This window comes from Rhinolophus sinicus, chromosome 10, assembly GCF_057876585.1.
Source record: "Rhinolophus sinicus isolate RSI-liver-muscle chromosome 10, RSI-T2T, whole genome shotgun sequence".
Taxonomy (NCBI): Eukaryota; Metazoa; Chordata; class Mammalia; order Chiroptera; family Rhinolophidae; genus Rhinolophus; species Rhinolophus sinicus.
The window spans coordinates 5,975,126-5,998,610 of record NC_142510.1 but is presented as its reverse complement, the minus strand read 5'-3'; the positions used below and the strand labels follow the sequence as shown (position 1 = coordinate 5,998,610).

General features: G+C 41.6%; 1 protein-coding gene across 8 annotated transcripts in view; it reads left to right on the top strand.

Annotated features, from left to right (window-relative positions):
• MRTFB (myocardin related transcription factor B) overlaps positions 1–23,485 on the top strand; it is a 236,981-nt gene that overhangs the window by 175,649 nt on the left and 37,847 nt on the right. For all 8 annotated transcript variants that reach the window (XM_019750669.3, XM_074322643.2, XM_074322641.2 and 5 more), the window contains 5 exons: positions 10,016–10,081; positions 11,519–11,574; positions 12,680–12,755; positions 17,078–17,239; positions 18,794–18,972. In XM_019750669.3, coding sequence (XP_019606228.3) covers positions 10,016–10,081; positions 11,519–11,574; positions 12,680–12,755; positions 17,078–17,239; positions 18,794–18,972 — 539 coding nt within the window. The remainder of the gene's footprint in view (positions 1–10,015; positions 10,082–11,518; positions 11,575–12,679; positions 12,756–17,077; positions 17,240–18,793; positions 18,973–23,485) is intronic.

Sequence of the window (23,485 nt, the reverse complement as noted above, 5' to 3'; positions counted from 1 at the left end):
CCCCACGCCCCCCACCCCAATGGGTTTCATAAGGATGCAGGAGATTTTCTGACATTGGAACGAAAGGCAGTATTTTCTACGTAGTCTAAGGCCTAACTTTCTCAAACACTAATTTGCGCAGTTCTTGGTTTTTTTGTTTTTCTTTTTAGTTGATGTTGTCTCTCCCCTTTTTTTTTTTCAGTGGAAAATAACCATTATATAAAAATTCCTGATCAAAATGCTGTTTGCTCATCCTGCTGTTGGGGGTTTAGACTTACGTGCACACTGGGTAACTAACTCCCTGTTGCTTCACACAGGAAATGGTGATGGACGTTTGCTTTAATCCATGCAAATAGCATGGCTCTCACAGGACCAAGCATCATTTTATTTTTGGCCTCTTTGCGTTCCATTTTTTAAAAATTACTTGAAGAACCTTAGTTTGTAATTGGCAAACTAGACCCCTGAAAGTATAACCAAAGGTCTGTAATCTTTGGTTGCTGTTTTTTGTCATCTGTGTGAGCACTTACGTATTCTTTCTATAATGCAGCATGAATTTCACATTAATTGTGAGTAGAAATGAAAAAGAACTAGTATCTACCAGTTTTCCATGGTGCTCTTCACCCCTTTTTCCTTAGCCTTCTTTTACCCTTTTTTAGCCTTCTTTTACCCTTCGAAACATCGTAATTAGGTTTTGTCTTGTGTTCTACCACCAATATCAATTAAAAAATACACTGAGCCCCAAATTCATACCCCAAAGCAAAACAGTGTTGGTTCTGCCCCGTGATAATCACTTGCCCATAGAAAATCCTTTTGGTGAGTTGTATTTAAATTTAGCCTCGTGTTCTTTCCTTAGAAAATAGTAACTCAGTTATATATTAATATTTTATATAAATATGCAATATTAAGTAAAATGTGTTTATTAAAATTCCTAGTGAGCATTGTAGAGGGTGCTAGAATATAAGTGTGAGGTCTAGAAGGGGGAATAGAGGCCAACACACACACACCAAAACCTAGAATTCAGTTTGATCAGGGATATATAATGTAGTGTTACTGTACTCACCAAATCATTAAAAGGTGAAATCACCATTAGTGGTCAATATAATTATGGGGGGGGGGGGATAGGAAATTTAATTCCTGCATAATTAGTTTCTTAAAATCTGTTGTTCTAACTGTTCTTTTTCTTTAATTGAGATAAAATTCACGGAACATAAAATCAGCCATTTTAAGATGAATGACCCAGAGGCATCTAGTAATCTTCACAGTGTTGTGCACACATACCTCTTGCTCCCAAACATCTCCATCTCCCCAGAAGAGAACCTGTAGCCATTAAGCAGTTGCTCCCATGCCCTGTTGCCCCCAGTTCCTGGCAGCCAGCAGTCGGGCTCTGTCTCGGGGGTTACCAGTTCTGGATGCTTCACACGTGTGCAGTCATGTAACATGTGGCCTTTTGTGCCTGGCCTTTTTCACCCCACAGACTGTGTTTCAGGGTCGTGCATGTGGTAGCGTGTACCAGTGTTTCATGTGTGTTTCTGGCTGAGGAACATTCCGTAGGATGGACGGACCACTGTGTCCATGCTTCTGTCCACCTGTCCCCACCATCTGGCTCTTGTGAGTAATGCTGCTGTGTACGTGTGTGTACGTGCATGTGTGTGAGTCCCTGTTTTCCATTATTTCAGTTCACCTAGAGGTGGAATCGCTAGGCTGCAACTGTTCGTAGCTAAAATTTTATATAATGAGCTTTAGAAAGAACTGCCAAATGGTCTTATTTTATATGTTGCGGTCTTTTTCTCTCATAAAAATGATGCAGTTCAGAGCCAATGAGTGACTTGCCAGTTTCCTGACTAACTTCTCTACTCCAAGCTTTGCCATTATTAGTTGAAGCATTTCGGTAATAAATAACCACATTTCTCTTCTCAGCTTTTTCTTCAGAGTCTGCAATTTATTTCATACCTGTTTCACTGGCCTCAAAACTAACTTTTCCTTCGTTCATCTCACTTTCAAGAGATGACCTTTCTTCTTCCTCCTCTGAGAAATTGAAAGCCATCCTCTGGGAACTCCCTGGCTTCCCAGACCAAGTCTGTAAACCGATGTGCAGCTGCGTCCAGTTCTCTCTGCCTTCCTGTTCTGTGGAGGCAGGGTCTCTTCGCAAAGCCGGTCCTGTGTGCTCCCAACTCCCTCCCTTTCCAGGGATGTGCTGCCTCTTGTCTCTTGTTCATTCTCATTCATATTCATTCATTCCCACTCTCTCCCTCCTCTCCGCTCTCTCGCTCTCCATCTTATAAGCTTGCTCAGCTATGTTCCAGCCTGAAGTGCCGCACCAACCTTTTCACCCTCATTGGTACCTTTCCTGGGCAGCATCTTGAAAATGTCGCTTCCGTTCATGTCACTCACACTCCTGCTCCTCCTCGCTTCCTTAACCTGCTCCAGCCTGACTTCCACCCATCGCTCCAAACAGGAGCTCCTCCGTGCATGCAAACAGCAGCATGTGGACCAGTCGGTCGTGGCCCCTTCTGGAAACACTTTGCACACCCCTCCAGGCTCCTCCTCCTGGGCAGCTTCCTCTGACATCTTTGTTGTGTCTTCATCTCCTGGCTGACCTGTAACTGGGCTATGAGTTGTTGGGGTGCCTAGGAGCGCAGGCATGGCTGCTGCTGGCCTCGCCTTCCTACATTCTCTGCCTTGGCAAACTCCTATGGCTTCAAATACTCCATCAGTGACAATTTCCAAATCCCAAGCCCCTGCCAAGAGCTGCCTTCTGGAATCTGGACCCACAGAGCCGCTGTCAGTTTCAGAGCTCCACTTCCGATTCCAGCGTGTCCAAGACTGGACTCCCTGATGGCCGCCTGTGCTCTTCAGCTCAGTAAATGGTCTACCAGGTGCTTCAGCCAGAAACCCAGCGGTCAGTTTTGTCTTTCTCCTTCAAACGCAACATCAATCCCTTCCCGCACACTGTTGCTTTTATGGAAATAGTTCTCAGATTTGGACATTACACCCTCTCAGCTGTGTTGGAGTTGAAATAAAAAATGGGAAGTCTTGTGCTTAAGGTTTCTACCCTGGAACATCCGAAAAATTCTACCAAATTTGTAAATAAGTGTGTGGTTTACAAGAGGAAGCTTAACTTGAGCTTCTGACGACCAAACACCCAGCCCCACATCACTCTCACTAATTCTTTTGATGTCTTTTGGTCCTTTACTACTTATTAACTGTACCAAATGTTACTGTTATTTCGGGATGATGTTACCAGTAGTTTTAGGTAAGAGGAAGTGAATTTAAAGTTACTTTCATACGTCATGATGTACATCGTGGGGAAGGGAATGACCAAAAAGGTACACCCTTAACCTTGTAAGTGGGAATACAAATTGGTAGAACCATTTGGATTACAAAGTGCCCCTATTAAAATTTTAAATGTGTGTTCCATTATTAGAAATGTAATAGGCGTGTGTGTGTGTATAAAATCAAAGCATGCCAACAAATGAATCAGGATAAGCATTGCAACCTTGTTTATAATAGCAAAATATCTAGAAACGTAAGTGTATGTAATTGACACATCCGTATGTCAGATACAGCCATTAACACAACCAGTAAGAAGCATGAGCTAGGTACCATGTTTTCCAAGCCACATGACCAAAGTACATGACTAGTATGATCCCACCCCATGTATTTCCTTTGCGTATTTTATATTTAATATTGCTGAATATTTACAAAGGATTCTCTGGAGCCATAGGAATTTAATAGTGGTTACCTCTGTGGAGAAGAACTGGAGGTCTAGGGTGGCATGCACTTTCACTTTTTAATGCCTTTTTCATGTGCATGTGTCACCTTTATTTTAACAAATAAATAGAAAAGTTTCTTATAAAATACAGATTTTTAAGTAGAGGTATTCGTGGTACATACAATGGTGTGTTTCTAAGCCCCAGGCTCAGTAGGAAATCCTTCAGGATGTGACTTTTTACCCCTTAACTGCAAAGTAAACCATTCACAGCAAAGAACTCGAAATACGTGAATCTTTGTGGAATTACGTTTTTTAAAAATCCTGCTGATAATGGGGGAAGCAGGACTGTATGGGAAATCTCTGTACCTCCCTCTCAGTTCTGTTGTAAACCTAAAGCTGCTCTGAAAAATTACGTCTTTTTAAAAATCTTTATGGCTTTGTATCTGGGAAAAAGTGGTTATCTTGTGCAGGTATCTAAAGTAATAGCAGTAATAGTAACAATAACAACATTTCCACATGTATTTTTAAGGTAAAGGAAGAGTAGTTCGTCAGTCTTTTGCCCTTTCAGTATACATTTTTTAAGATGTCACTCGCCCCCACCTGAAGAAATAAATGCAGTTGTAAACTTTACTGCTGAACTGCTGCTGATGAAACGCTGGGACCCAACTGAAGGGCCGTCACACTTAACTGTCCTACGGTGGTACTTAGGCCCGGATAATCCTCCTGCGCTAAGTTCAAAAGAGGGTGAGAATGTTGGCTTTTCTGAATTGTCTTGTTTTATAAGATCAGGCCCCTAATTTAATGCTATTTAAACAATGCCAAAGTCCAACCACTTTATTCTCTTAACTACTCAAACATCTGTTTGAAAATATTTTAAAAACCCGAAACTAGGGTCTGGGTTTTGTTTTGTTTTTTTCCTCGTGTTGACTTCAGAGTCTATACGTAGTCAATTCCAAGAGTATTCTTTAGCTTCGCATCTTTGCTTTTACCTCTGGTTTTCCCAACTGTCACTTGACTGCTCCGGTATTTTTGTTTTTTCACCCCTCGTGATGATTCTTCATTGCCGTTAATTCTGTCCAGTGTCACATAATTAAATAATATACATGGGTCCTCTCTCTAGCTTTCAGACAGCTGCTCGTCTCCCCTCCCCTTCTCAACCCACTCCCCTTCATACCCCCAAACTAGCTATTTATATAAAGAATTTCCAAGACAATGGCTGTCTGCCATACTGCTTCCCAGAAAATGTCATTTCTGCCTTGTTTTTGTAATATACAGTCCTCAGATGTCCCCTTAAAACCCCCTGGGCCAAAACTCTGCTTCGTTTTGGTGTATTCAATTCATGTTAAACTGCTATATGTTATTAAAATGCTACATAATGTGGCTCTTTTTTCTTTCCTGTGAAAAGGCCCTTTGATAACGTCATATTAAGGAAACATGTCAAACATTCTACTTATAGAAGCAAAAGAGAATAGACATATCATCTTGGTTCCCAAAGCAGCTGGAAATTTTGAAGTGCGGTATAAGTCTTATGTAAAAAACAGTATTGTATTTTAAGGTTTTTTCATATTGGAAACGAATCCTAAAATTCTGTTCTAAAACCACTTTAAACCATTTAAGAAGCAGGGTAAAGGAACTAAAAGAAGATACTTTAAATAGCTAAACCATTTGTGATGCAGAATAAGAATGACATTTCATCTTTACCGTTAGATAAGCTACCTTTCATTTTTTGGAATGGTGGTTAAAATTGAATTTTTACTTTTCTTGGATAAAAAAAGAGCAAGTTCAAAACATTTCTGTTGACACAATATAGTTTTTATCTGCTATAACAAGGAATAACACTAGGTAGAATTTTCAAAAGTAAATGTATTTTTCTCTTTGTTGAAATATAATAGGAAACCATAAAGTGAGCCCTAAGAGATAATAATAAGACACATCACCTTGTAAAAATTGGACAATTAATTTTTTTTTCTCTAAATGCAGCGAATCCATATTCTTACACATCTACTCTAATTTCAAAGATGATAGTCCGCACACAGAGAAATTGGCCTTCTTCCTTTATGGCCAGACCTTGTAGGGACCACATGGGGATGGGGAACATATTATGACTTTCATAATAGGCGAAAAGATTTTTTAGTGAAAAATAAAGGCCTTGGACTCAGGCTACTTAAGAAAGATGTGCTACCCAGGAAACAGGTGCCTGGAGACCCTCATCTCCTGTCGATGGGGCAGGCCCGTCGCATCCTCTCGTGAGCTTGGTCATCGGGAAACACAGAGCTGTCCCAGCATCTCACCTCGTCCTGGTTCTGCACAGAGGATGCAGTGCTAGCTGTGTGATGACTTACACTTGTTTGTATTTGCCCTCCCCCCTTTCGGGGAAGATTAAACAGGTTTAAAGCCAACCATTTTAAACTTGAGGATTTCTTAGGCCCGTGTGTTAGATTCTTCTCGTTTATTTTTCAAAGATAAAGACATTCTCTGAAAACTTGCAAAGGTGAGCAATTGTGACATGAATTCTATTTCAACTCTTATCATTACTGTGTCCTCTGTTTTCTGAAAGGATGTAGCCACTCGCTCCCTGGGTGTTTTGAACTTTTTTCTCCCTGACAATTCTGTAGACTTACCTGTTTTCTTCTCCTGCTTGTAGTTAGTTAGTGGCAGGATGGCCATGGGGGACACTGAGTTTTAGTGAGTTCACTAGTAGGACGGAAGCTATGATGTCAGTCCTGTAATACAGTTCAGCAGCTCAGCCAGGCTCCCGGGGAGACTGTTCTCAGGTTCAGTTTTCGGACACGAGGTCATGGCCGGGAAGACTGGCTTCCTAGGCAGCTGTACCACCACCACCACCCATGCCAGTGAAGGAGAGCAGTGCTGGGCCAGCACCTGGGCTGCAGCTTGGGCTACAGAAACGCAGTCCCATCAGCACTGCAGTGCCAGGTTGTCCACAGGTCAGCCAGTGTACTGGTTTCCTCAGTGGTCTTAAGAACTATAACTGTGGGACAGGCCTGGTAGCAGTTGGTGATCTGGGCCTTCCCTCCCTCCATGCAGACATGCATGTGGAGGATGCAAAGGGAGGAAGTTGATCTCCAGGCTTAATTCATAAAGGTCCCACGAAAGTCTGATAAAGCACCTTGATCCCACAACCGGTCATGAAGAGAGTCGGGTTTGCAGGATCTCTCACCCCTTCACAGTATTGGATAAGCACTGGCATGTACTGCCCGAGTCGAGCTTGCAAGCATTGCAGGGCAGGTCAGCTGTACACGTCATTCAAGCCTTGTTCTTCCCGGCCTTGGACCTTCTGTGAGATGCAGGTGTCCGTTGTCATTCATTATACATTAACTTTTTTACAAATTTGATGAGTGGGAAGTACTAAAAGGAAGTTCGATATTTTCCAGAATTAGGAGCCTGTACCTATTTGATCAGTTATTTTTATAACTATTACTTGTTCTCAGAAGAGCCTCTATCAAGTTGTGAGTGACTGGTTATATTTCATAAGAACAAATCCTCTAATTGTGTTTTAACATGAACCCAAAGTGGCAGTGCACCCGTCTCTTGGTGGGCCTCGGTGCCTCATTTCAATATAAAGTGCCCAGGACTGCCCAGCTACTGGTGCAGATGAAGCTAAATCAGCAGGGTCATCAGCCGCCTGCACAGCACGAGTGCTTACCTGCCTCCTCTTGATACAACGTGTTCTTCCTAATGTCTTCAGAAATGAGCCTGCCTGGGGGAGACTGCCTGCTGCGCTGCTCTGAGTACCCCTTTTGTGTGATACCGCTTCTGGGGAAGAGGATGTAGGCAGTGCTGAGAGCTGACTGGGGAGACTGCTCTCCTACCTTCGAGCATTTTGACCAAAGTAGGACCCACTGTTTGTTTTGCCATCAAACAAACTGGATGGAAAACACAAATGGTTTGCGTTTGGTTTTTATTTTTTTTGTTTTAACAATTGGTGGTTGGTGACATGCGTTCATTTTGTCTGTTACCCTCATGGTAGCAGATACCTTTGCACGTCAGCATGAAAGTGTGATTTCTAATCAAAGACAGTAGAGCCGACAGGGCTGCTCTCAAGGTGCGTGAGAGCGGCTGACCAGTGTAGAATCAGGAGAGGCTCCGAGACTACCTGTTGCCATAGTGTTGGTTTGCAAATCAAATTGTTGCAGATGTGCTCTTCATTCCAAGATGCCATTGCCCAAAGGTAGAAATTGTGTTTGATGCGTTTGTCTCACAAGTATGGTGCTTTGTTTGTTTGTTTGTTTTAAACCAAAGAAGGGGGCTGTTGATGTTTTCATTACCCTTTCTGTTTTACTCCTTTCTTTGAGGACTCCCTTGGGAGAAAAGAAAGAGACTGCTAGAGATTCTCCAACAGACATGGACCACCGTATTCCAGAAGTGTCAGCCTTTGAACTGGAGATTGTTCTGTCCATTTTCTCCTCTCAGTATTCCTTTTCTTGGGATTTTTACCTCTTGACTATGACCATCTTAATTTTAGACAAGTACTGACTTTAACATTCATGGAAGAATGTTAGAGAATGCAGGCATTTGGGTACTATCAGATCTGCAGCTCACTCCTTGGTTATTTTTGTCCCTAGTAAAGTACAGTGGGAACATACTATCCTCAGTAAACTGTAAATTATCAGGGAAAAGATCCTTGTGTTGGAGCATAACTGATTCAAAGTATCACAAAACAGTTTAATGTGAGAAACACATACGTATATTTTTTTGACTCATTACATTTTTCTTTTGCTTTGTGTAATAGAATCTTATGTCAATTGCTTCAGTTCTAAATGGGATGTCATGAAACTTTGTGATCCGATGGCCCCCAAAAGAAGCAAAAAAACTTGTTTTCAGTTTTTAATAAAGGATGACATTCATATCTACCAATGAATAAGAAAATATGTTTAAAAGCTATTTTACAGTCTAGCCTCTTTTCGAAGCACATCTAAGATTGTGCTTTGCTCTGGAATCAGCATGCAGGCAAGCAGAAAGCAAAGGGATGAGGCCACGGCCCTGCATCTTCAGGCCTCGGGGGTTTATTGCAAGTAGGAGCCATCCTGTGTCCTGCACTCAGGCCTGGGTAAGAGACTGGTGTAAGGCGGCCCCCTGGTCCAGCCAGCACCCCCTTACTAGGAAATTCTCTGTCTTCCTTCTCTGCCATTTAAGAAGTACACATAGGTGATTTTTTTTTATTATTGGCTAAGCAGACCCTTTATAATCCTAACCTTGGTTTTCATCCAAGGTTTGAAACAAAAATAAAAATGGAAACCTAAAATTGAATGTAAGGTAAACCATGGAAAGTATTTTTCAAAGTTACTTCATATATTCCTCTTTTTTGAAATTGGCTCATTTTCCAGATAAAACTACAGAGATGCTGTAAAAAGAATCCACTTGAGATACGGGGGGGGGGGGGGGGGGAATCTATTTTTATTAAATTTGGCAAACTGGATTTCCACATTTTGTGATGTATGCTTTGTTTTCTACGAGTCCTAATGATTTATTTAGTCTTTTTATTAAAATGATCAGGTGTCCATCAATTTGGGACTTTCTTAGAACTTGTAGAATGAGACACGGTGTTTTGTTTGTGCAAAGATTATTAAACTTTAAGTTCTTAATTTAGAAGATTTCCCTGGGGTCATTTGTAATAGCTCGTAGGTCTACTTTTTATTATGCAGTTGACCTTCATTAAAGCTATTTAAAATCTGTTCCAGATGGAGTAAGACCCTCCAAAGAAGTCAATCTTAAAACACGTTTTGCTATAACTTGTTTAAAAGAATAAAACTAAGGAAAGTCAAAGAATTTCACATTTCTCTTCCTACAAATAAGACAATGTATGAGCCAATTGTTTTTGTTTATTTGCCTAGTACTATGTGATTGTATTTTGGGTGCAAAAAAAATGTATGCACACTTTAAGAAAGGAAAACACTGTATTAAAATTACGTTGATGGGAACCACTTCGAGCAACTCTTGTATTCGCAGAAGTCAAATGTGATTTGTATTCATCTTTTGTTATCGGTATATATTGAGTATTACAATTTTAATTCAGTTTTTTTCCTTTCGTAAAATGTGTATACATTGTTTTGGCACCTCTGTACTTAGCTTTATTCATCAAATTAAAATTATTAACTAAGAAAATGAAAATATTCCGAGAGAATTTCCAGGTTCACCAAACAGGCAGAAAGCATGAACTGATTTTCTTTTTACAGGTGGGATGGTGCCAGGTAGTATCCTTATTCAGTTATGAATTAGAAGGTGTGCAATGAAGCTCAGTTGTGTCTCCTCTGGAACTTCGTAAGTTGCTTCTAAACTCCAATGGTGCTTATTTCCTTTCCACAGTGCTCCAGCTGAGGCTACAACAAAGAAGGACGCGAGAGCAACTAGTGGACCAGGGCATCATGCCACGTAAGATTTCGGCGTCCTTGTCATCTCTCACGTGATGTAACAGAGTGGGCATGTCCAAGAAGCACCTGTGTCCCACTCCACTTTCAGTTGTAACCATTTAACCAGTATTCAGTTACTAAACGAGTTTGTAAGGAAGCAGCGGGCTTCAGCGTTGCCGACCTAAGACGTAACTTATGTCGCTTTAAAAAACAAGAAAGGAATTACGCTTTTCTGCTTGCCAGTCTTCTCAGTCATTGATAGGACAATTTATTGCTTTATGATAAGGAACAATTTTCCTCTGCAGTAGTTATTTCCCAGTGAGACTTTGTTTTCTGGACTCCTATTAACGAGTAGCTAACTATCTTAAAGCTTACGTTGCGACAGAGTCAAAGCTTGTTTCATAATCGGCCCGATTTCGCCAGCACTGCATTCCTGAACAGGATCAATCAAGTAGGATCAAATTGTGACATGTAAGACACCACTGCCGAGCCGGCTCTGCGCTGCTTTTGGGAGCTGGGGCCAAACCTGTTTGGGCTGGGCCTCTGTGCAGCGCTTCACGTACCAGCAGAACTGACAGTCAGAATGCTGCCGAGAGCTGACGGGTCAGGTTTGGGAAGTGACGGACCAAGTAAGCCTAGTCTTACGTCCCATCCGTCATCTGACTCCTGTAGTCGTAAGTGCACGGTGTTAGATCAGACAGTGCTGGATCCATTTCCCCAAAAATAAGACCCAGCCGGACCATCAGCTCCACTGCATATTTTGGAGCAAACATTAATGTAAGACCCGGTCTTATTTTACTATAATATAAGACTGTGCCCATATGATATAATATAGCATATCATACCTTATCATATCATATAATACCGGGTATAATATAATACTGGGTCTTACATTAATTTTTGCTCCAAAAGACTCATTAGAGCTGATTGCCTGGCTAGGTTTTATTTTCGGGGAAACACGGTAGACACGCAAAAGATTTTACAAAGAAAGATTTTAACAATAGTTGAGTATGTGATATTCTAGTAAACAGTGCAGAGTGTCCTCATGTTCAAGGTTAGATCCCTCAGTGTTAAATATCACGAGGACACGGGGCTTTTCCCAGTAGCTTATTATTTCCATCAAAAGCAAAAATCTGTCAAGGAATCATCAAACAGTTCCCTCGGTGATGGTAATTTGCCCCAACTACTGGTTAGAACTAGTCTGACCTGATATTTGCATTGTCATGATGTACACAACTCTGTTTTAAATGTACACCTGTTTTATTTGTGAAATACATAATTCTGAAACATTTAAGGTTCCGCATTTTACAGATCTCCTAAAGGAACTAGTAAATAAATGAAACTGTAGATGCGAACTAATAAGATTAAGAGGAAACAGCAACAAGATATACTGTAACATTTGGCTGAAGGATGAACTCCTCCATTTATACTATGGAAATGATTTCTTTTCCTCTCACAGCTTTGAAGAGCCCAGCGGCATTCCATGAGCAGATAAAAAGCTTGGAACGAGCCAGAGTAAGAAATCTCAGTTTGAAATGTTCTCCTTCTCTCTTGTATTTTAAAGTACCTGTGGACCAAGTAGTGACCTTACTTCCACATATGTCAGTAGAGAAAATGCAGTGTATTTTCAGGACACATGGCAAACAGGGTAATATATTCTGGGGTAGTTTTATCTTGGAAGTTTGTAGAAAATACGTGATGTTCACATTTTGTTCTTTTAAAACTAGTAATAATTTTTGTACATACAGGACACATCACACCTCTTCACTTTCTTGCTTACAGGGTCTAACCACAGTTTTTAGAATAATAATGGAGTAATTCTGCCATTTTTCACCCTAGCAGACAGGCTGTCTCAGTGAGATACTGATACCAGATTCTTTGGTGGTTTCCCTACTGAGTGTGTATTTGACCGAGAGAGAGCATTTGGCTGAATGAAAGAATATTGCTACGTTCAACTCTGCGTAAGACTTTGAGTTGACTCTGTCATAGCTGCACATCAAACTGATGTTTAATATTTTTCTTTAAAAGTACCGTTATGCACATCTACGCTTTTTATTTTAGGGAAAACTTCTATCATGTGTTATGAAAAACATGTTCCAAAAATTCTTAAGATTTTTCCCAGGATGCAAAATGATCTCTAAAAGTCTTATAAAATATAAAACCTATTTTAAAGCCTTATTGTTTGGAGTTGAGTACAGTTCTGAATAAGAAAATATGATCAAGGACATGAACTCATCCAAGGAAATACATGAGAACTTTTAGGAAATTATCTAGGTGGATTTTTACTTGACCTGCAGTGTAGATTTTATCGATTTCCGATATTTAAAATGATCAAAATCCTATGTCTGTTAAAGAATCAACTTCAAATTTATGCCTTTCCCAAGTTTTAAAATGTTTATACCGTCATACATTTCACATCCCCGTATGATTTTGAAGGCTGCAGTTTAACTCATGTATTGGATAATAGTTTCTCAGAGTACTAATGTCGACTCTTTTCTTCCTCTCAAAATCATGACCAAAAGGATGTCAATTTATTTAAATGGAGTACCTTGAGAGAAAAAATGTAAAACCACAATAAGTCGTAAACAATTTATGGTAAGACTTTCTCTTTTTTTTTAAGACCGAAAACTTTTTGAAGCACAAGATCCGGAGCCGGCCGGATCGCTCTGAGCTTGTGAGGATGCACATTTTAGAAGGTGAAGGTTTTATTTCTGTTATTTTGCTGAATTTGCTCAAGGGAAGAAGTAAGAATGCCATTTCTGTGTGTTCCCACTTTAGTAACTTTTCCCCCACAGGCTGATATCCTCCAAATCGGAGAGCAACATGAGGACCCAAAGTTACATGTTATGTGAGCGACGTGGGGAAGGTCTGATTCTCCACATAACCAGCTGCTGGACGGACTCTTCCCCACCAGCCGGTACCATAGGTTTCTCTACCATACTGTGTGGAAAAACATTTCTGGTCCGGAAGGTTTTGTCATCAGTGAAGGACACGTGCCCTCTCATTAAGTCAGAAAGGGTGTGAGAGCCACAAGCCTAACCCTAGATTTCCAGCTCCTTGGACCCTTTTATGTCTGCCTGGTATGATGCCCACACCTCACGTTTTCTCTCGCTTGCTGCTTACGCATAATCCAGCTCTCTCCAACCGTCAGCACACACCCCCTCCACGGGGCCAGACTTTCTCGATGAGCTAGCCTCATCCCTCGTGAACCTGGTGGGGACAGCTCTGTTTCCTCTTTGGTGAGAAGCACGGCTCAGGCCAGGTGTTTTTCTTTCTTAAGACAACGCATTCTGGTTTCTGCACCGTAAATTCCCCAAGTTACATTTTCTGTCATTGTTTTGCTTCTCTGACCAATTTACTGGACAACACGAGGCGCTTAAGCCCGTGCTAGCCCTGAGTGTGTTAAACCTTGAGAAGATACAGACAGAATCTGAAAACTCTCAGACATTTAGAAACGATTATCAGGGAAGAGGAAGATTTGATTTGTTCTCTCTGGCCTGATGACAGCGTTAGTGTCCGAGTTAGGTTGATTTTACAAAGTTTTAGGTTGGAGCTCAACAGAAGGAATAATGTCCTAATGGTCAGACATGTCCCAACGTAAAATCGTCAGGAAGTAATTTGGTTGCTGTTCTCAGAGGTGTTCATTCATTCACTGGCCAGTGAGCCAGACACCCAGCAGGTGAGCCAGGTGGACGCTTGTCCTTATGGGGCCTACATTCTAATGGCACAGACAGACAGGTAAGAAACAGGCCAAACAAATAATTACAGAGTGTCAAAATGCTTTATAGGGAATAAACAGGCTGCTGAGATAGGGAATAAGCACATCAAGGATATTATAAAGAAGTTCCGAGTATCAAGTTTGTCTCTATAACCCCAAGTGGGGTCTCTTCTAATCCAGAGAATCTACAATTATGTGCCTGTCTTCAGATCTGGGGCAGGAGGTGAGAGATATATGCCTTACTCTACTTTGGGTTGTGTTCTCAGAAGGCCACTAGACTAAAAAAGCTTTTCCACAACTCCAGTTGTCGGGTAGGAGCAGCTACCAGCTGTCAGAGAAAAGTGCATCTTCAGAGAAGCGAGTTTCCTGGTAAATAACTCGATACATGGCTCCTTCTCTGCTTGAAAATATCTTGCCCTACAAGGGACATTTTGGTAGGAGCAGTGCCATCTCTTTCCACTTGCCTTCTGACTATAACAGGCATTATTAATATAATTAAAACAAAGACAAACACATTTAACTATCACAGGGAGCATATTTGCTTTTTTGTAAAAGAAGACTACCCAATGTTTAAAAACCTAACCATGTATATGAATGAACGCTAAGTGATGCTTTTAGGACATCTATTCTCAAGTTGGGATTTTTGAAGTAAGAACTAATATGTCATCTATAATTTGAAAAATATCTTAAATCCTCCCCCCACCCCACCCCACTCCCCACACACTTATTTTAACATTATCCCAATTTGGATTGAATTGGATGTTTGGCTGGCAAAAGTCTTAATTATTTTCTGAAGTTCAGCGGCCAGGTTCGGTCTCAGGGACATGAGGCAGTTCATACTGTGTTCATACTATGAACAAAAACGTACCAAAATGCCAGCCTCTGATGGTTTACTTTTGGGATATTTTTTTTCCAAACGTATTCCTGATACCTCTCAGATGGCCTTAGTGGGAGAGAGCAGAAAGGCAGAAGACTATCCTCCCGAGATCTTAACAAAAGCATTAAATATCACCCTAACAGTGCTTTGCATGATCTAACTCTGCACCTGTCACCTTCCTGGGTGGTTAGAAGTGTTTTGTAACAAGATTGGGGCCACAGTTGGTTATATAGGAAAAGTATAAAATGAGAAGACCACATGTTATTTTAACTTACAGAAATGTGCATTTATGTTCCAAAATTCTGACTTTGGGAAAGGCTTTAATGAATGGAGTTCACGTTCTCCTTCTTGAACAAAGCACAGTCATTGTACATCTCCTACCACTTCCATTTAGTGGAACAGAAACTTAAAGTCTTGAAAAGCAATCTGAGTTTTAAAATCCTACATTTTCGGGGCCGGCCCGGTGGCTCAGGTGGTTGTAGCTCCGTGCTCCTAACTCTGAAGGCTGCCGGTTCGATTCCCACATGGCCCAGTGGGCTCTTAACCAGTAGGCCAGTTCAATTCCTCGAGTCCCGCAAGGGATGGTGGGCAGTGCCCCCTGCAACTAAGATTGAACATGGCACCTTGAGCTGAGCTGCTGCTGAGCTCCCGGATGGCTCAGTTGGTTGGAGCGCGTCCTCTCAACCACAAGGTTGCCGGTTCGACTCCAGCAAGGGATGGTGGGCTGCGCCCCCTGCAACTAGAAACAGCAACTAGACATGGAGTTGAGCTGCGCCCTCCACAACTAAGACTGAAAGGAGAACAACTTGAAGCTGAATGGCACCCTCCACAACTAAGATTGAAAGGGCAACAACTTGACTTGGAAAAAACAAAACAAAACAAAAAGACTACATTTTCCAATGTTTTCCCAAATCTTTTACAGTTGCTAATTGCCCTAATTTGAGTGATTTTTTTAATGACTCACCTTTATCAAGTTGTTCCAAAGCATTTAACTTAGGTTTCCAAGAAATAATAATTATATTTTATATTTTTGAAGTTTATCATTTTCCCATGAAATTGTCAATACATTAGTTAAATATGTATTGACAGTTGAAATCCCAACAGATATGAACTATTTTATGGGCAGTCAGGGTTGACTCTTGGTAAGCATGTAACTCAGTGGAAAGAGAAGTACAGTTGACCCTTGAACAGCACGGGTTTGAACTGTGCGAGTCCACTTATTTCAAAAAATAAGGTAAATGTGTTTTTCTTAATAGCATTTTCTTTTCTCTGGCTTACTCTAGTGTGAGAATACAGTAGGTGTATATATATATATATATATATATATATCTCATACAAAACGTGCTTGTTGACGGTTTATGTTGTCAGTCAGGCTTCTGGTCAACAGTAGACTATTAGTAGTTAAATTTTCGGGGAGAAAAACGTTATACATGGACTTTTGACTGTATGGGGAATCGGCACCCCTAACTCCCCACGTTGTTCAAGGGTCAGCTGTCCCCAGACCTGCTGGAGAGTAGTTTATCGGTCACAGGCTCTGAGTAAGCTTCGAGCTTCACCCAGGACATTTTACCTACAAAATGGAGAATATCAGTTAATCCTGAGAATGCCTATGGGGAATTTCATTAAAAGACCCAGTGTATAATTTAAGACACAAGCAACTTGCAACTCAGAATTTTGGGCTACCACCTGATCATTATTTGAGGACAATGTAATATAATGATAGAGTTACCGTAAACACGAGTAATTGACAGAATTATGTAAATGAACAAGTTATATGTATCTGTTGTGCAGCTTGATGCATTTGTAAGTAGATGAGCTGATGCTTCCATATGCACATTCGTTACTATGTACAGTACTTGGCTGTTCCTGACAGATACAAGGTTACGTATTCAGAAATAAACCCAGATCCTTAACCACAGCGATCTGCTCAGACACACAGGGGTCGATCCAGGAGTGTGGTTCGTACCTTTTCCCGGTGAGTCCTGCAGAGACACTTACATCCTAAGACACGGCGACCCCCCTCTAGGATTTAACTTTCCAATGAAACCAAATCTAAAACAGTGACTTCTTGGGCTGTGGACCACCTCTGTCTTGTCCATCCTCTGTGTCCCCAACACCTAATAAATGTGAGTAGGGCCCTCCTATCATAAATGAGCTATAGCAGTGCCCCATTCTCCACTGGAATTCTTGTGAATTGAGTCTGAGGGCATCCATGTTGCATGGACAAGATAAAGCTAGTCAGGACTAAAAATATGAGCTGTGTTCTGAAGCATTCTTAAACAGGCATCTTCTCTTGCCGTAAATATCTTGAGAACACACACATATGTTTAAGCCAGTTTAAATGAAAGTCGTTGCCCTGAAATAGCTTTATGGAATAGAGATAGTGACTCAAGGCATGGTTAAAACTGTGCTTCTTCCTTTAGAAACGTTTGCAGAGCCGTCCCTGCAGGCCACTCAGATGAAGTTGAAAAGAGCGCGTCTCGCCGATGATCTGAATGAGAAGATTGCGCAAAGGCCGGGCCCTATGGAGCTGGTGGAGAAGAACATCCTGCCTGTGGACTCCAGTGTCAAGGAAGCAATTATAGGCAAGCCTCTAAGCGGGGCCTTTCTGGGAGAGACACTCTCGGGGTTTTTAGGTTAAAACACATTTAGTTCAAAAGGCCAGCACCAATCATGAGGGTTGTTTTCTGGGTGAAGTAGAAATTGACACTAGACTGATTTCCATTATTGTCACTGTAGCCGTCCCTCGGTTTCCCAGGTGGATTAGTGCCAGGAGCCCCCGTGGGTACCACAGTGCTCAGATGCCCAAGTGCCCTAGAGAGAATGGCGTGGTGTTGGCATGTAACCTACATACATCCCCCCACCTCCCCACCTTGCGTACTTTAAATCATCTCTCGATTACTAGTAATACCTAATACAATGTACATGCTATGTACATAATTGTTATACTGTGTTGTTAGGGGATCATGACAAGGAAAACAGTCTGTAGTTCAGTACAGATGTAACCATCCCAGGCCTGACTACATAGTGCACGTCAGCAACAATGTAACTCCCCTCCCCTCCCCCTGAATATTTGCAATCTGGGGCGATTGGAGTCTGGGGATGCAGAACCTGCCCGTACAGAGGGCCAGCTCTGTATTATGCATTATAAACCAGCGTCTCTAACCAAAGAACAGATTCTACTTATATCTGAGGTTTTAGTCTTTAAGTTCTGATTTCATTATCATGTTTTCTAAGCTAAACTTACTCTATTATACTGGTTAGTTTCTGTTTAAGTTTTGCAACTTTTCATTATTTTCGTTCTGTTTACTTCCAGGAAAGATAAACAGCTTGTTTAGTGTTAGTTCAGGAAGGCAACCAGCAGATGAATGTAGTTGTATCCATTACAAAAGGTAGTACCCATCCATTTCATCTCTTAGCTACCTGGTTACTAATGTCCCCCCCCCCCCCTTTCCCACTCTGATAGTTCCCATGACACGCTGGGAATTCTTATTGTGCCTTAGTATGAGTTTCAAACTTAGGCAGTTTGTAGTCAATAATTCTTAGTACAATCCACTATGACTCCATTCAATCACAAGGAAGTGGGCCCCCAAATAAGGTGGCAGTATAGCCGGGCCGCTCTGTGACGTGGGACTTAAGAGACCCATTCGTGGCCCCATTTTCCCTGTTGCCTCGGAGTGGGTTTTAGCAGCTGAACTCAAAATCAGGATCCACACCAGGCCCACACGCTGCGTTGGCCGATGCACCTCTGAAGTCTTCATCTTCTGGGAGGGTACCCGCCTCCTTTCCTCTCTGTTTATTAGTTGATGGGCGGGCTTGTTTTGTCCTCTAGCATCTCCGCATTCTGGATGCCACTGGATGCATATGTGTCCCCAGGTGTCACTAAAACTTTTCTTGTTTCCTGTACTTCCTGTCACTGGTAGTTGGAGCCAGAGGCTTGATCTGATTCAGGTTTATTTTTTCCAACTACTCGTCATAGGTAGTGGGGTCCTTCCATTGGGAAGTGCAGTATGTTTGTTGTTGTTCTTTTTTGAACCAGCTCCTTGAGTTCTTACAGTAAACAATGTTTCTCCTCCTTTTTTCACTTTAAGCTTAGTATTCCAAGGGCAAGACAAGTGAAGTACCGTTTCTTTCTTTAGGTGTTGGGAAGGAGGAGTATCCCCAAACTCAGGGTGATTTCTCATTTGACGAAGACAGCAGTGATGCTTTGTCCCCAGACCAGCCAGCCAGCCAGGAGTCGCAGGGGTCAGCCGCGTCCCCCAGTGAGCCAAAAGCGACGGAGTCGCCATCTCCTGCCACTGCAAACACTCCAGCCCAGGTATGACCTTTCTTGTTTTTTACCCTTAAATAGAGAACGGGTCTTGTTTTTCACATGTCAAGTATAGATCTTGTATTTTACATATCAGTACATTCTCACCAGAAGACAAGTCTGAAAATATGAGAAAGTAAAGATTTCCCACCTGTAATCTAACTACTGTTAACATTTTTCAATCGAATCTTATATTTTATTTCTGTCCTATATACGCATTTGTATTTTACAGTTTTGTAACTCACTTTTAACATTTTTTCCACCTAACTTTTTTGGGGGATATAATTCACATTCCATAAAATCCACTGTATTATTTTCATGATCTTCACCATTTTAAAGTGTTCAGTCCAGTAGTGTTACGTGTACTCTCCTTGTTGTGCAACCATCACCAGAACTTCTCCATCGTGCAAAACAAACTATCCCCATTGAGCAAGTCCCAGTTCCTGCCTGGCACCCACCGTTCTGTTTCTCTCTGTGTGAGTTTGACTACCTTAGGCATATGCATGGAATCACAGCATTTGTCTTTTTGTGACCGGCTTACATCACTTAACGTAATGTTCTCAAGGTTCCTCCATATTGTAGCGTGTGACAGGATCGCCTTTATTTTTAAGGCTGCATAAGTTGTCATTGTATGGCCAAGGCCCCTGGTGTCTACCCGTTGGTCAGAGCAGTTGGGGGGCTCCCATCTCGGGGCTATTGTGAATAATGGTGCTGTGAACATGGTGTGGAAACATCTCTTCGAGACCCCACTTTCAGATCTTTTGGGCATATACCCAGCAGTGAGATTGCTGGATCATATGGCCGTTCTATTTTTAATTTGTTAAGGAACCTCCACACTGGTTTCCACAGTGGTTGCACCATTTCATACTCCCGACAGTGACAGGGATCCCAGTTTCTCCACATCCTTGCTGACACTTGTTGATTTATGTTCTTTTGATAATTAGTCATTCCAGTGGTATGAAGTCATATCTCTTTGTGGTTTTGATTTGCATTTCTCTAATGCTTAGTGATGTTGAGTATCTTTTCGTGTGCTTATTGGCCATCTGGTTATTATCTTTGGAGAAATGTCTGTTCAAGTCCTTTGCCTGTTTTTCAATCGGGTTATTTTTTATTTCTGGTTTTCCTATTGTTGAGTTGTAGTTCTTTATATATTCTAGATGCTAATCTCGTATCAGATATATGATTGCAGATATTTTCTCCCATGTGTCACCTTTTCACTCTGTTGATAGTGTCCTCCAATACATAGAAGTTTTTAAGTTTGATACAGTCTCTGGTCAGTAAATAGATACTTATATCACTTTAATTGCTACATGGTATTCACTTGAACTGATACACTGTGTCTTCTTGAACCAATTCCCTATTGTTGGTTATTTTTAGTTGTTTCCTATTTTTCACTCTTCTACAAATAATAAGAGCCTCTGTTGTATTCTGTCACATTTGCTATACCCTGGTTTTTGTTGGGTACTTGTCTCATCATTTCTTTGGATAACTACCAGATACCAAAATGGATGTGGATCTTTCGGTAGGCAGAAGATAAGAGACTTGAACTGCCTTCCTGGAAGGTAATACAGATTTCCACTCACTATGTCTTTACCACACGTAGGTAATATTACCTTAAACCTTACATACTGCTGGGAGTTTTGAATGTTTTAATTGGCTCCTTCATTTTGGTAAGATCGAATTCATTTGTTCAACAAATATTTATTGAGCACCTATTATGTGTCAGATTGTATGGGGAACTGCGTCCAGTGCATGCAAAGGAATCTAATAAATTTTTTTTATTGGAAATAACATTTCTTATTTTTCCATGTGTGTTCATGTATCTGTTGGTTTTATAAGAATTCCTGTGCTGCACATAACTTGTTTTTCATCTCTCCTTATGGTGTTTTTGACTTAACTGAAACTTGAATAGTATTTTGTTATTTTAAAGTCAGAACTATTGACCTACTTAATGTGATTGGTCGAGTTCAGTCAAAAATGTTCTTGTTAAAGCCTAGCATCATAGCACCTTTGAGTTAGAAAGGAAGTCAGCAGGTGTCGGCCTCAACCCTAACCCCAAGGGAGGCCTGGGTTCACAGAGGTAGGGAAGTTTGGGGATTCAAGATGTTTGCATGTTTTCTGACAGCACTTCTCATACATGAATATCTGTTTGTTAGTGACTATGTCGTTCAGAGTTTTCTTCCTTGCACTTACCAGCCTTGATCTGAAATACATTAACTTATGTGTTTATTGTGTATATGCCTCTAAGGAAAATGTGAGCCTATGAGGAGAGGGACTCTGAGAGGACGAGAACTACGTGTGTGTGTGTGCACACGTGTGCAACATCTCGCACGGGGCCTGATACAGAAAAGTGCGCAGGAAATGTTGAATCGAATTCCGCACCGTGAGTGCTGGCTGACGCCCAGCTGTGCAAGCCGTGTGTGTTTGTGTCCCTCCGTCTGAGAGTAGAGCCTCTCCATCTTGAGTTCATCAAAGGTAGTGTGGGTAGTGACAGCTCATATTGTCCTGTTGAAGCTTACATGGCAACAGTGACTAACCCCGGGGCTCTGCTGGAACCTGGCCTGGCAGAAGGAGGGGCGTCAGTGACCAGCCCGTGGCCTGAGGTCTCAGGCAGAAAGGGAGGGCGAGGGAGACCAGCCCCTCCTGTATTCTCACGTTTGCTGCACCCTGGTTTTGAGCTGTAAAAATAGGGCTAAGGAGAATGTCAAGTATGCGAGTAAATACCATAGAAAACAGCTGTACTTATCCACAGGGGCTGCCTGCTCTCTGCTTCTGGCTGAGTGGGTCAGGGTATCAGACAGCTGTTAGCATGGCCTTGGCTAGTAGTAACACAGACCTTGTCACTGTCCACCTAGTGATGGCTCCATGACACCACCACCTGTAGGAGATGGCATGCTCCTTGTCCCAGCATTGCTTGCACTGTTGGGGTTTTTACTTTGCTCACGAAACTTGGTCTCCAGCTAAGTTCATAAGTGAGAAGCTTTAACCAGAGGCAGTCACACCCAGTGGGCTGACATTCCAGAATTCTGTGAAGGAAAAAAGGAATAGCAGTATTTCTTAAAGAATAAATATGGTCTATTTGTCATCAGTGCAACACACACTGAGACTCGGGTCTTTACTGAGCATGACGTTAGTTTTGCTAACACACCAGTGTTGCTGCAGCACCTGTCCTGTCTGAGTGCAGACCACTGCCACTCGGCTCCGACCTGTCACCAGGCCTGTGGGGAAGCCCCACTTTAGGGAATGGGACCCTCCTTACTGAGACCTTCAAATAAGTCAGAGAATCTAGAAGCAGAGCTGGTTCCCTCAGCTTGACCTGGCACGTAATTCCTGTGCCAAGTACCTCGAGGCTTTCTTAAATTGTGTCCTTCATAAAATTCCCTTGAGTTGCATGTTTTCATATTTATAAGTAAGGAATCGGACAAAGTCTTACTATACTTTTATTCATGCAATTAAAGAAACATCTTTCTGTTAACTGTGCTATATTGATATGGAAGAAAGATAATCCTTAAGTAGGATTGTTGTAGGCTTTTGTTTGTTTTTCTGTGTGGTTTTTTTTTCTTCTTTTTTTTAAAGATTACATTGGGGAAGGGGAGCAGGACTTTATTGGGGAACAGTGTGTACTTCCAGGACTTTTTTCCAAGTCAGGTTGTTGTCCTTTCAATCTTAGTTGTGGAGGGTGCCATTCAGCTTCAAGTTGTTGTCCTTTGAGTCTTAGTTGTGGAGGGCGCAGCTCAGCTCCAGGTCCAGTTGCCATTACTAGTTGCAGGGGGCACAGCCCACCATCCCTTGCGGGAGTCGAACCGGCAACCTTGTAGTTGAGAGGACGCGCTCCAACCAACTGAGCCATATGGGCCAATCTTAGTTGCAGAGGGTGCTGCCCACCATCCCTTGTGGGACTCAAGGAATCGAACTGGCAACCTTGTGGTTGAGAGCCCACTGGCCTATGGGGGAATCGAACCAGCAGCCTTTGGAGTTAGGAGCATGGAGCTCCAACCGCCTGAGCCACCGGGCCGGCCCCTTTTTGTTTTTTTAATCAACTACAGAGGCAAACTTTATGATGCCTGTAAAATCTTTTAGATTTTTGTGTTATCCAGAAGTGATAATTAGGTTTCATTTTGGCAAAGTTTGTACTTTAATTATTTTCACTGTTCTAGTGTTTGTTTATAGAATTTGTCCAGGCATCTCACTTGATATAAAATATATATATATATATATATATATATATATATATATATATATATATATCCCTAAATATAATACTTTCACATTTGTAGTTCAAGGGGAAAGTACCTGAAAACATTGCTTCTCATCAGACATCAAGTTTCCAGAGGGCAGGGATGTCCCTTCATTTTATCTTGGTAACTTCATACCAAACACACGGGGTCCAACACACAACAAGTGCTATTGCTTTAATGAATGAAAAATCCTCTGCGATTTATTTTTTCCTGCTTTAGAATTATTGAACCTCCACCTCCGAAAAGTCAGTCTCATCACTATTATTAAAATAGTCCTTACAAAG